Consider the following 14,882-nt stretch of genomic DNA (forward strand, 5'->3'; position numbering starts at 1 on the left):
ATTAATTAATTTTTCTCTCGCAGCGATCAAACATGGTTATGCAACATAAATCTGACAATGAATTTTTGACAGTTTATGATGTAAAAGAACCAAAAAGCTTCACTACTGAGACTGAAAAATTGATACTAAAAATTAAAATAAAAAAACAGATGTCACACAGTTTTGTGAATAGATTGGTCACTTTATTACATTTACCTGTTCAAGTGTTCATTATCCATTGACAGCTAAACAGAGGATCAGAATGGGGAGGAAATGTGATTTAAATGACTGAATGTGGCATGGTTGGTGGTCCCAGATGGGCCTGTATTTCAGAAACTCCTCAGATTTTCCCAGACAGTCACCTCTAGTGTTTGCAGACAATGGTCCAAAAAAGAGAAAATATCCAGTGAGCAGCAGTTCTGTGGTTGAAAATGCCTTTTTGATGCTAGAGGTCAGAGGAGAATGGCCAGATTTCTTGGTTGGAAGAGAGTAACTCAACCATTCCCTGTAACCAGAAAGTTGCAAGACTGTATGCAGAAGAGCATCTATGGAAGCACAACATATTGAACCTCAAAGAATATGGGCTGCAGCAGCAGAAGAGCAAACCAACAGCAAAAGACTGGAAAAATGTTGTTTGGTTTGGTGACTTTCACTTTATGCTGTGACATGAATGATAGCTTCACAAACAAACATGATAGAAGCACTGATCCATCCTTCCGTGTATCAACGATTCAGTCTGCTGGTGGTGTAATGGTGTTGGGGCTATTTCATTGATACACTTTGTGCTACAATATCAACTGTCATTTAAATGCAGCAACCTAGAGTATTGTTGCTGACCACGTGAATCCCTTTATGACTACAGTGTTCCCATCTTCTAATGGCTGCTTTCAGCACAATTATGGTGCAAAACTGAAATTGCCTGAAAACAGTTTCAAGAAACATGACAATGAGCTTTCAGTACTCAAATGACCTCAACAGTTATCAAATCTAAATTCAAATATTTAAAGTCTAAAAACATGTGGCACACTGGACTATTACAAATTTTTAAATCTATGTCCTGCATATCTCTGTTTGATTGGATAATCTAACCTGGACAGTAATGATGTTTTATAGTACTTGCTGAACTACCTTTGGGAATTATTATGAATTGTTTTCATTTTCTTTAATCTTGTATACATTTAACAAGTATTTACTATGCAACTAATTAAGCTCTCAGTAGTATGCGCACTGGGCTGTGGTGTGGTTGCTTGAAAAGGAAATAGTTGTTTGCAAATGGTATCTAGTGTCCCACCTGCTTACCACACAGGTGGTAGGTAATGGTCACAGAAGAACTGTGTCATGAATTAAATTGTTTGTGTTACAATTTGAAAATCTGTGCATCTTGATCAACTTCACATTGCCTCGTTGCCTAATGCTGTCTTGACTGTGGTCATTCTTTTCTGTCTTGTTTATTCAAAAATGTTACAAATGAACTACAACCAATTCCAAAGTATAAATCCCAATACTATGCACACCAGTTTTCAAGCCCCCAAAATCATTTTCTCTCAGGTTATGCTATATATTAATTTTAAAATCACTTTAGATAGGCCATGGTTTTGCTCTAATATGCCTTACTTGCTTGGAGTGTATGGACTATTTCAGCCTCTCAGGTCCTCCAGCAACAGTCTGCTTATACAGACAAGTACAAAGTACAGGACAAAAGCCTTGGAAGCAGCCTTTGGCTATCATGCCACAAGAAACTGGGAGCATATGCCATATGTTAAAGAGACTTTTAGAAGCACATTTTTGTGTTATTTTATTTTGTTTTAGTTGATTTTAGCTATTTGCTATTACTATTGCTGTTGCTGTTGCCACAAGCCTGAATGTTAAGAGAGTTACACATCAGAAATATTTGGACAGAGACAACCTTTTTCCAATACCACAATGAATTTTAAATGAAACAATTCAGATGCAGTTGAAATGCAGACTTTCAACTTTCATGACAGTCTGATGTCTTAAACTCATACACTTCACCAGATGCTTTCTGTCTAAAGTTTAGTCTTCAACAAGTGAAATGCACGCTCAATTGGATTAAGATCAGGGGACTGATTTGGCCATTCAAGAATATTCCACTTCTTTGCTTTAATAAACTCCTTGATGGCTTTGAGTCATTGTCCATTTGCATTATGAAACACCTCCCAATTAATTTGACTGCATTTAGCTGGACTTTAGCAGACATTATTTCTCTGAACTCCTCAGAATTCATTCGACTGCTTCTGTCCTGTGTCACATTATCAATAAACACTAGTGTCCCAGTGCCACTGGCAGCCATGCACGTCCAAGCCATGACACTGCTTCCACTGTGTTTGACTGATGATATGGTAAGCTTTGGATTATGAGCTATTACGTGCCTTCTCTTTTTCTTGCAACCATTCTGGTAGAGGTTGATCTTGGTTTGGTTTTTGGTTTTTTAGAAAAGTTGTATTCTTGAGAGTTATGAATGGCATACACCTTGCAGTGAACCCTCTTTATTAATTTTCATGAAGTCTTCTCTTTATGGTAGACTTGCATATCAATATGCCTACCTCCTGCAGAGTGTTGTTCACTCCTTTGGCTGTTGTGAAGGGGTTTCTCTTCACCATGGGAATGATTCTGAAATCATCCACCACTGTTGTCTTCCGTAGACTTTCAAGGTCTTTTGTGTTGCTGAGTTAAACAGTGCTTTCTTTTTTTCTCAAGATGTACCAAACTGTAGATTTTGCCACTCTTACTATTGTAGCAATTTCTTGGATTCATTTTTTCTGTGTTCACAGCTTATGGATGCTTGCTTCACCTGCATGGAGAGCTTGCTTGACAGCTTTTTGTCTGTTCACAGTAAAAGCTTCCAAATGCAATCATCTGAGGACCTATACATTGTGTCCATATACATTATACAATTATAATTGGAATATGTTTCAGTAAACAGCAGAAGAAGAAGAAGAAGAAGGAAAAAAAAAAAAAACTTGTGTCTGTGTCTAAATATATATGGGCCTAATTGTATTTCTCCGAAGTATAAGTTTGAGGCTTTGCATTTGTCATTGAACCTATTATATTTGAAATTACATTAAGAATACTATTATTAATTTAATATTTCCAAATATAATTAAAAGCTAGGCAGATTTATGATTCACACAAAGTGCAAGAACAGACTTATGGTAGATATGCTTAAAATATAGTATTAAGTACACTGAGTTCTTGCAGTTCAGTTAATCAAGATTTCACCTGTTAATATTGACAATACATCACAAGTCAGAAGTCTTATATTTTATACTATGGTGCATGATGGTGAACTTACATGCATGTAAGTTCTATTTTTACTGACTTCTTCCCTGTGACTATACTCTTTATGCTGTTATTCAGCAATTGTGTAGCACATACTGAAGCTTAAGGAGCTTCTGCATGTGATCAATCTGCATCCAGAGAGCCCCTCAACTACCAATAAATCAAACATACCTGGACTAAATAATTAAACATTAATTCTATTGGGAAACTATGGTTTTATACTCAAACTTCTGTTATTTCTTGATTTGAAATCAAATTGCGTCCCTGAATGTAAATGCAAACTAACATTGACTGAAGGAGTCAGTGGCAAGGCTGTAACAAGACATGGGTCTGTTGAAATCCTGAGCGAAGAAGTAGACTGAAACTAAAACGTGCTTTAAAAAGGCTTCTACTATTTCTCATGCTCTGACTCCCACGCTTTTACACAAAAGCAATAATTCAGTGGTCCAGAAAATATATTAAGAACCAAAATAAAATAAACTCTTATAAATTCCTTAAGCCTTTTTTGGTACCCAGAGAGGATGTGGGAGGCCACATGAGAGGAGTAAAGAGAGACAGGAGGAAGCAGAAAGAGTAAGGGAGTGACAGAGGTAGTGTGAATGAGAGTGTGTTTGTGTGTGTGAGAGTGTGTGAAGGTGAGAGGAGGAGGAAAAACATTTCCTGTTCTTTACTGTCCAATGACGGGAGGTAATAAACACACTTACAGGCTCAGTCTGTAGACTGTGCATGTGTGCGGGAAGTTGGCATCTGGCATCCAGCACAGGACATAAAAAATCCAAAAAAGGGAGGCATAGTCTCTCTTTTGAGAACATGCACACAAACAGTCATGAGCATGTGCACTCACCCACACAGTGCTTGAGATCAGATTTGGGACATAGAGAACAAGTGTTTTGGTACAGTATTGCTTTCTGAACTTTTGCACCAGACTCCAAAAGGAAATTACTATGTTTTGCATGTTTTATCCCATTTACTATACTTTATATATAACTGCATATGATTTATCAAAGTGTCTTGTACTTTTAGGGCTTGATAAAAGGGGTTAGCTCCTCATAATGTCTTTGTCAGAAATTGGTTGTATAATGTCTGTAACACTCTCCAAATGCTGTTCTTTAACATACGCTTTCTGGTTAGTAGTTCTATGGAGCTTGAGTCAAATTTGGTCAGTGGACCTGATCTGATATGTCAAAATGATTTCCTGATCTTTCTGGGGTTTTGTTTTGTTTTTGTTGTTGTTGTTTTTGTTTTCCCCAAATCTGAGGCTGTTTTGCATTGAACCATTCTGAAGTCCATAATTATGACTTATTTACTGTTTTTTTTTCTTCTTTTTTAGATAGTGCTATATTTCGAAGACTCTTCTATATGCATACAACATACATTGCTTCTCCCAGTGCTCTCAATAAAAATAACTGAAAAAAGTAGAAAATACTAATTATAAACATCATACATTCTAAATATACTTAGTTTTTGTTGTTAACTTATCTAGAATTTCATTGTATTTGAACACAAAAGTACATCTCATTAAAGCTGAAATCGTCCTGTTAAATGTTATATGTTGTCCCGTTATATATATATATATATATATATATATATATATATATATATATATATATATATATATATATATATATATATATATATATATATATATATATATATATATATATATATATATATATATACATACATACATACATACATATCTTCCTTCTTTCTTTTTTTTTTAATCATCATATTGGGTTGTATCAAAATGAATGAAATGCTGTTTTGGAGTCTGCTGACATTTCACAGTCCACTTTCTATGTCAAGTAAATTGCTAAAAAGATTGCCTAGGGTGTCATTGGTCCGTCTGTCTTTGGCTCTGTTCTACCACGGGCACTGTTCTCTGTTGCTGCTTTCTCTTTCAGTCGTGTCATTTTCACTCTGCTTGTTTCTCTCACTCTTGTCTCTCCTCTGGGATGTTTGTGAAGACATGTCAGTTTCTTTTTTAATCAATTTGATGTCCGTCCTTTGACTTAGGCAACAAACTGTCTTTATCTACTTGGCACAAGGAAATATCTGTTTCTATTTCATTTTTTCTATTTTAACTTTTGTCTTTCCCTATAAGTTTATTTCTCATGTTTTTGTTTTAACCCCCTAAGACCCAAACTCTTCCACAGCATGTCTTTTTAATTTTTCTTTGATATTTGGACATATTGGGGCCCAGTGAATGTAAAAACAAAGGATTACCAGATTTTTTTTTAACCCGATTTTTGTTTCTAAGAAAAATAAGAGCCACAAATGAGGATATTTGTTTAAAATTTCAATAGAACAGTAGCTGTATAATGTCCTTCTAAGTGGATATCAGGCCCTTGTAGAGCAAAATTGAGTATTTGGGTCTAAATAACCAAAAATGTGATGTCCACATATGTGGATGCAGGTCCTAAAGGTGTTTTTCTCCTATTATGTTTTTCACCATAAATTACAAATTTTGCCATAATTCTCAGTTCTCACTCAGTTCTCATGCAAATCACATATTATAATCCTGTATTTGCTGCTAACAATATGTGTCCAAAAAAGTTTGGACAAGGTGAAGTTTAAAGCTTTTTAAGCAATTAATAACCAAAAAGGTCAATTGATTTATTTTAGAGAGCTAAATGTTTCCCATACTTACTGTATCAAGAATGTTTAACAGTTGGGGGTCTAGTTTGTCATATTTTTAATTTCATATCCCATAAAAGGCTTGGATGACAAGTGATTGTGCGAAATGTGACCTTAGTAAAATAATTTTTTCCTTTTTTCAAAAATATTAAAGGATGAAACAATAGCACACCTGATGAGAGAGTAAAAACATGGTAAGTGCAGGTTTCATCCATTTGTTTCTCTTTTCAAAAACAACAGTCCTCAGGACACGAACACAGGGGGAACACATTGTTTAGCCAGAGGAGAGCTGCATTATTACAGATTATTCCATCATATAAACCTGAAATTTTTTTTTTAAGATGGCTCATTTCCACCACTTGCACAGTGCCCAGTTAGATGTGAAGTATATTTGCTGTTGATGAAAGTTTTGTTTCTGGCCACCACCAAGCAGTTTGAAGAGTTTATAGTTTTCAAACCTGTATTTAGTGTGCCAGTTAGACCAGGAGCATTGTTTACTTATTTATCACATTTTTGCACTGTCAAAATAAGGCTTTCAGTGTGGATATTTTTGGTTGTTCAAACAAACTCTTTGCTTAGTACTTGGACCACTTGTTAGATGACAACTGTTTTTTGTTGTTTTTTTGTTGTTGTTGTTTTTTATGAATTAAGTTGTAAAATTAAGTATCACTGTTTTGACACATTTCTTATATCTTGACCCATTTTACATGTTAAGAGATAAGAGATATACTAACTCTTAAAAAGAAAAACTTAGCCTGTTACTGCATTTATGGATGTAGCCTAAATAAAATGACACATTCTCGGAAAAGTTTCTGCTGTTTCATACAGACATTTTCTAGATTCTCAGACTTTTTAATGTGTAGTTTTAATTGTTTGAAAAGCCTAGAAATACCTGTTTTAATTTGCTTGTTTGTTTGCTTCTTTTTTTAAAGAGTGCCTTATACAAAATAGCAATGACATTTTTGTCTTACCAACAGAGTGAATTCATTGTAATTTTAATCTTTTTAGTAAGTTTGCATTGCCTATTACAACACCCTCTGCCTTTCTACTTCTGAAACAAAACTGGAAAAGTTAAAACAATCTGGCAGGATGCTGAGAGCTTCATATAAGCGCCTTGAGGCAACTGTTGTTGTGATTCAGTGCTTTATAAATGAAATTGAATTGAAATGAAATGAATATGAAGCTTCAAGTACAGGGTGAAGACTATCTCTTGATGTCTCTTGTTTTAATATTCAGCGTACCATCATTCTGACATCTTTATAATAAAGATTCAAATTGGAATGAAAATATGTGATGTATGAAAATAATGAAAATAATGAGCTTCAACTTGGGATTGGATTTTTTTTTCCTTGTTTTTGCTGTTTTTCACTGCATTCAATGCACTTCTACCTAACATGTCTACATACCGACATACAAACACAAACGTGTGTGTGTGTGTGTGTGTGTGTGTGTGTGTGTGTGTGTGTATGTGTGTGTGTGTGTGTGTATTACTCAAATGGATTGATCCTGACAGGCATATCTATGTCCTCTCAACTCTCCAGAAAGCTGCTAATCTTTTCAAACTATCAGCTTGCAGTGACTATTAATTAGCTGCCTCTTCAGTGTTCACTGATTATCTTGGCATTCTGCCAGTGCGGTTGGTCCACAATTGTCATTTATACTGGAATAGATGTGTCCGTGTGTGTGTGTGTGTGTGTGTGTGTGTGTGTGTGTGTGTGTGTGTGTGTGTGTGTGTGAGAGAGAGAGAGACAAAGCAAGCTTTTTACAGATTGTACATTTAATCACAAATTATCCCATGTCCCAAGCCATTGTTCCTTAATACTTGTAGGTCGTTCACAATCTAGTTAACTTGTCTCTGTTGATCTGAGCTTCTGTCGCAAGATAAATCAGTCAGTGTCCAGTCTGGGTTCATTCTGTGCCTTTTTGCATCACCTGTTTGTCAGTTTTGCCTTAATGTTTTTAATCATATCTCATATTTCCTCTCTCTTTCATTTTTTTTTCATTTTTCAAGACAGGACTGCACTTTTGAAGGTAACCCATTTTTTGTCAAAATCTCACAATGAAAACCTTTTCTAACTAGCAGTGTGTGCATTGCACATGTGATAGAAAAACACACTGTATATACATCATTTATGCTGCTGAATTAAAGATGAATCTGCTTTTAAATCACATTCATGTTCATTGCATGATTTAAAATCCACTATAGTGACAAATAAAGACAAATATACAAAAACGGTGCTGTAGTCCAAATATTTACTGGACATAACTATATTTTCACTGGTTTATATTTCCACAGCTTGTTGGCTCAACTCACAGAACTTGTGGTGACACGGCCTGGAAACAGATGAGATTCTCTACGCATGAAGAAATGCATCTATGGTATTTTTGTGATTCTGGGGCAAGATCCAGATAGATCCATGTAAATCTGTGCATTTCTGCATCTAGTCTCAGTTTCTGGATGACAACTTTTATCGTCCAATGTTGGTTGTCTACAAACAAAGTCGTTTACTGATTTTGCTTGCTAGCCTTGATCTAAACTTTCCAGCCTGATACATCCCATTTCTGTCACTTTACAATCTGGCATGACTGTTTTAAGCTCATCTAAATGTAAGAAAAGCTAAATCTATGAACACCTTGATTTGGTATCTCAGATACAGGAGTGAGGTGCTTGTGTATGATAAACCACTGATGTACATGTCCTAGAAATCTTATAGCATATCATCTCTGCACAGAGCATACTAATGTTTGCCACTCTGATTGCTTTTTTGAAGGATAGAGACAAGATGCTAAATATGACATGTATTATACACTCCCTGCACCTGGATGCTTCACAAGGAATGATGGAGGACTTCATTTCGAGTTCTAAGAAAGTAAAAATGATGAAAAGTTTTGCCTTTTCTATTTTTTTCTCTCAGGTGTTCATTAAAAGTTAAATGTTTAGCTGTGTTGGAGGAGGTGGTCTGTTCATTACCTAGGATATACACACTAGACTGGCACATACCCAGTCTGACAACCATGTGGTGATAAATGAGACATGTGGACATGTTATTAAAAGATGTCTGGGTGGCTACAGTGGGTAAACCCAAGAGTGATGGCATATTTTCCTTTTTTTTTCTAGCACTGTTTGATATCACCAGAAACTAAAATTCTAATTGTTTAAATAATAACCCTGTGTGGGTGTGTATATATATATATATATATATATATATATATGTGTGTGTGTGTGTGTGTGTGTGTGTGTGTGTGTGTATATACACACACACACATATATATATATATAGAGATAGATAGTTATTCCATTTAAAAAGTAAAGGCAATATTTCTATCAGTGAAATGTATGTATAACTTTGAAAGTAAGTCTATAGCTATAACTAAATGGAAGTCTACAGAATCATCGTTAATGCAAATATATTATTTTTAATACACACTTAGTGTGTAGAATATGGAGTATGAATTTATTTTATAGGACCTTTTTAAGCATAAAATATCACTCAGCTGAATGTAATGCAGAACGTGAGCATGTGTTCACCAATCATATAAAGCATAAACACATTAATAATTGTCTTTGCACAATACTGACATTTCATTAAATATGGCAAGAAAGCTAAGCAGCAGTCTTTTCTGCAATTGTCTGACATATTCATTATTGCAATTCAGTTGTGTCCAAGTCAGTTCCACTAAATGTTTTATTGCTTTTATGTAGAATGTATATCACTGTTATGGCTCTCTATGGGTCAGCCCGGTGAGCTCAAGAGAGCCCTGAAGCTTTGATGGTGTTTAGTATTAATACCTACCTCACTCTGAGAGCAAGAAAAACAGAGTGTGAAAAACAACAGATACACAGTAAGAAACAATGTGTATGGAGGATGAAATAATTGAAATATGAAACAAGAAAATAATTGTGGAGGCACAAACTTTGAATGACAGTGAAATATTCTATCCTTCACAATTGTGGAGAAGTTAATATGATCCACAATTGGGTTGGGACTTTTAAGAGTTACATTCTCACATGCTGTGTCTAACAGGTCACAATGGGATGTTGAAAGACCCCACTCTTATTCTATTCTAAGTGTAAATAAGCGTACTGGTAAAAAAAAAAGTACTTAACTCAGAGAGGTCATACTTGGTGTTGCAAAGATAACAAAGATGAAGTCAAAATGACTGAATAGCTTGTAGAACAACAGAAAGTCAAAGTATTTTTTTAATATGATTTTATCAGTGTTTTACATAATGTGCAGGATTTTTGGCCATTTTTTTTCTTAACAGTGTTCAATTTAGAGAGGTTTGTGGGAACTTTCTTAAAGTACCTCCACTTCATTTTTAATTGGTTGAGGTCTGGACATTAACCGGGCCATTACAACACCTTGATTCTTTCTTTGTTTTAGCCATTCTTTTGTATAATTCTTGGTGTACTTTGGATTATTGACCCAGTTTCAGCCATGTTTTAACTGTCAGTTAAATGTCCTCACATTTCACTTTTCAATCAATCTTCAATCAACTCATTAACGCCAAGGTGCCCAGGTCCTCTGGCAGCGAAACAAGCCCAATCATTCCTCCTCCACCATTGTGCCTAACAGTTGGTTTGAGGTTTCTGTGCTGGCATGCTCTGTTTGGTTTTCTGTGCTTTATGGCCAAACATTTTCACTTTGGTCCTCGTCTGTCCAAAGGACATTGTTCCAGAAGTCTCAGTGGTTTGTTCAGATACAATTTTGCAAACTTAAGCTATGCTGCTGTGTTTTGTTTTATTTTTGCTGTACGGAGAAGATGCGTTTCCTGGCAACTTTTACAAAAAACCCATACTTGTTCTGCTTTTTCCCAGTTTCTATTCTTATGAACTTTAACATGTAACACGTTAAAGATCATAAGTTCATAAGGCCTGTTGAGCCTGAGATGCAGCTCTTCAATTTTTTGTAGTTCCTCTGAGCATAGCATAATCTAACCTTGGGTTGAGTTTTCTTGGACTTACTATAAACCGCTTGGAATACTGATAACTATCTTGAATGTTCCCCACTTGAATAATGGACTTTAAAGTGTTTGGAATTGCATAACCCTTTCCAGACTGATAGGCAGCAACAATTGTTTCTAAGATCACTGCAGATGTCTTTCCTCCTTGTCAATTTGCTAAAACATCTGAATGCTCCAGTCAAGCAAACTGACAAAATGTCAGCTTTTAGAGAGATGGGCACATTTGCTGATGATCTAATTATCAAGTATATTTGATCATCAGCACCTGACTGCTACTCACCCTTTCATTTCCTATGGACGAAGTAATGGTGTACTTAATTTGTCACAGACTACTTCAGCATTTTTGCTTACTTTTAATACCTGCTGATTTTTATTATGTCCTGATATGTAAAATCTAAGAACTGAAAGACGTTTACTTTCTTCCTACTATATATGTTGTAGGAAGAAAGTACATGCTTGATGTGTATATGCTTGATATTTATAAGAAATAGCCAAACACTTCTGAATTGTCAGTTCTGAAGCTGATCCCTTCAAGTCTGTTTCTTTTTCTATTTTCTAATCTAGTCTTCTTCTATTATAGCTTAATTTACAACAGGCCATAGCTCAAAGTGACTCAAGTTAGATGACTTTTTTATGCAGTTTTCATTGAGCATGAAGTGTCAGCTTCTATGCATATGACAGGAAACCTGAGAGTACTAGCAAGTCATTCACACCAAGAATGGAGATGAAATAGCTGGAAATTCATGTCCAATAACACAACTGTGGGAACTCACAGTCTATTGCTTCACTCTTTAACAGCCTTAGCGAACTCAATAATCTGCAGAGTATGGGTTACTTAGTAGGGCAGCTAGAAAAACTCTTCCAAATACTGGTTAGGTGACAGATTACCCTTCAACACTAAATATAACATATAACCTGTTTTTATGCCGTTCATACCTACCTTAAACTTTGATTACCCTGAACCACTGTGCCACATCCAATATATGTACAGTAAATATATCAACACCAGAAAGACTACATTGGCCTTTTGTCAAAAAGTATGAGGAGAGTATGGGAACTTACTAAGAACTGCACACAGTCTCACACATAGACTATTTTCTGTTCTTTTATAAATCCATTGAACATATTTACATTTAATAATTTGGACTAAAACATACAAAACACTTGACATTTTATGCTTTTATTAGAAACATAGCTTGCAATCTTGCAGCACACACTATGTCATAGAAATTTTGTAATAGAGACACATCTGGATGTCAGCTAGCATATTACTTTGGAAACCAAGCAGGTGATGGCGATGCATTTACATATTTATCATTTCATTTCTGCTTTGAATATTTCCTCTCCCCACAAACTTTCTCTCTTACTGTCTCTTTTTTTTTCTCCTCACACAAACAAGTACACACAACACACACACACACCTACACACACAGAGCTTTAATTATGAAAAATACACACCAAATCATCATGTGTAGTCCTAAAGAAGGGGAGAAAAGACCTTTGTTGAGTTTTAGAGACAGGATTTGATGTAAAAAAAAAGAAAAAAGAAATTAAATGACAAGCAGTAAGTAGGCCAAATATTGGCTCACTTTAAACCATAGCATAAAGCATTTTCTTGGTGACCAGAAAGGGGATATGCTTAAAGGCTGCAGTAATGGAACTGCTGGCTTTAGCTGGTACCTCTTTCAGAGTCTCATATACTCATGTACTGTACATTCTGCAGTACATAGACCTTTTACTTTTAAATAATTTAAACCTTTTAAAAAATGAAACAATGTAAGCAGAAATGTCAGGAGAAAAAAAAACTCACAAATCTTCAGATAATTCAGAAGAAAGAATTACTGGTTGGCAAAAAAAAGCATGTACAAATCATTTATTATTCATTAATTATTCATTACTGGAAATTTATGTTACAAAATGAAGGTGGATTTGTAGCATCTTGCTTAATGTATTCTGTGATCCAATGTAGAGTTTACCTTCTGAGTTTAATATGTCACCTATAATAAGCTACAATTCTATAAAAGTAATTTAGCTTCAGTGATTTTCTGTTGTGATGGAGCAACAGTTCAGTGCCCATACTGGAAATTAAAAAATGAGCTTCAGTTAGAGCTGGGACTATAAACAGTTGTGCATAATCAGATACTTCCTCTTGGGCTTTTAGCTGATTAGGCATTGTAAAACACTGTCTGTTTTCAGCTTTTAGAACCTCCATCTGTTATAATAGTAAACTGACACTCTCTTAGTTTTGACAGAAGATCTATCACAGTTTTCTACCTGGGAAGAGCTGCAGGTGTGGGTACGTGTTTCCCTCTCTCATTCCCTATCTCTCTTGCTCATCTCGCTCTCTCCTGAACTTGGCAGGAGATCGATTTCCTTCCTGAGGCGAAGTGTTCAGATGACTGATGCTCAGAACAGCGGAGAGCACGGCACACCCATCAGTTCTAACACCAAAGCACTGTTGACAGGATCCTAAGATCTGCAGCCTCAGAACTGATGAGGCAGCAGAAAGCAGAACAGGCAAGTACTACACTATCAAGAGCAGACAGGTAGAGCAGAAAAGGAAAAAAACAAAACAAACATATTTAAAACAGGCGGCACCATTCTGCACCAAAGTTTTGGGACTATATTAACATTGTGTGGTAGTGTACATCCTAATTTATTAAATTTAAGTACATAAACAAGGAATCACTGAAATCCAAAAAGTCTCTAAGGGGTCTCTTTCCTAGTTTCTCTTGTTTTTGTCATGGTCCCCGTGCCTGCCCAGCCGGCCTCACAAGGCTACACTTGTGTTTTTTTTCCTCTTTCTCCCCCTATCTCTCTGCCTGGGCGGAGCTCACAGCTGGCTCCCGCCCTTGGCTCTCACAGCTGTTGGCGATCAGCTGATTATCCGTCTTCTATTTGAGGCTGGGTCACAGATCCTCTCATCGCGGGATGATTGCGCTACTGACGTTAGTCTACCTTTCCAGCTCCCGTGGTCTTACACCTTTATGCCTTCGTGATTTGTGAGTGATTTCTCCCTTTCCCTGTTCCAGCTTATCTTCCCGGACCTGTGACCTCCCCGCGGTACGAACGTGTGTGAGGACGTGAGCGAGCGTGAGAGAGAGAGTGCCTTCCCCTAATCCCCTGGAACCCTGAATTTCCCGTCACTGTATATATTATTGCACGGGTGTGTAAATAAATCGTGTCTGAGACATCAACCTGCTCTGCGCTTGAGTCCCTGCTTTCAGCTCGTGACAGAATCATCCCGCCAGGAAATGGACTCAGCAGACTCGGCGGCCTCCACTCCCACTCTCGCCACCCTGGCCGCAATGCTGGAGCGACACGAACAGATGTTTGTTCATCTCCGTGGCGAGCTCGCTGCTCTCACGCAGGCTGTGGCCCAACGAACACCCCTGCCGGCAATTCCACCTGCCGCCGCTCCTCTCCAGGAAGCCTCGGCCTCAGCAGTAAGTGCCACACCTCCTGCTTCTTCACTTACCCAAGCTAACAGATTTCTACCCACACCGAAAGCTTTCTCCGGAGAAATTGATAAATGTGCTGGCTTCCTCACTCAATGTGCCCTTCAGTTTCGTCAGCAACCGCAAGCTTTTGCTAACGATGGTGCTAAGATTGCATATATAGTTCAACTACTCCAGGATCGGGCTCTGATTTGGGCTCAAGCTGTGCTTCACGCCAACCCTGACATAACGTATTCTGACTTTTTGGATAAGTTCAAAGGCGTCTTCGATAGAAAATCCACCACGCTCACAGCCGGCCAGCGCCTGCTCGCGCTCAAACAAGGCAAGCGGAGTTTGGCTGATTTCTCTATTGACTTCTTCACCTTAGCTGAACAGACAGAGTGGGGGGAGGAGGCTTTAAAGAGTACTTTGCTTTCTAATGTTAACGAAGACATAAAGAAAGAACTGATGCTTCGTGAACTGCCTTCTTCCCTAGACGCGCTTATGACCCTGTGCGTTCGGCTGGATGACAGAGTACGTGCACACCGGAGCGCGCACACACGG

General features: G+C 37.0%; 1 protein-coding gene across 1 annotated transcript in view; it reads left to right on the forward strand.

Moving 5' to 3' along the window:
- The window catches only part of LOC309712041 (uncharacterized protein), a gene marked incomplete at its 3' end in the record, with an annotated part of 42,270 nt that extends 28,916 nt beyond the window's left edge, over positions 1 to 13,354 (forward strand). Inside the window, exons 4-6 of the mRNA XM_082542624.1 lie at positions 7,928 to 7,947; positions 8,213 to 8,295; positions 13,243 to 13,354. Of these exons, the coding sequence (XP_082398750.1) occupies positions 7,928 to 7,947; positions 8,213 to 8,295; positions 13,243 to 13,354 (215 nt within the window). The remainder of the gene's footprint in view (positions 1 to 7,927; positions 7,948 to 8,212; positions 8,296 to 13,242) is intronic.
- Between the last annotated feature and the right edge of the window lie 1,528 nt (positions 13,355 to 14,882).

This window comes from Aulonocara stuartgranti, assembly GCF_965226115.1.
Source record: "Aulonocara stuartgranti genome assembly, chromosome: 7".
NCBI classification, from domain to species: Eukaryota; Metazoa; Chordata; class Actinopteri; order Cichliformes; family Cichlidae; genus Aulonocara; species Aulonocara stuartgranti.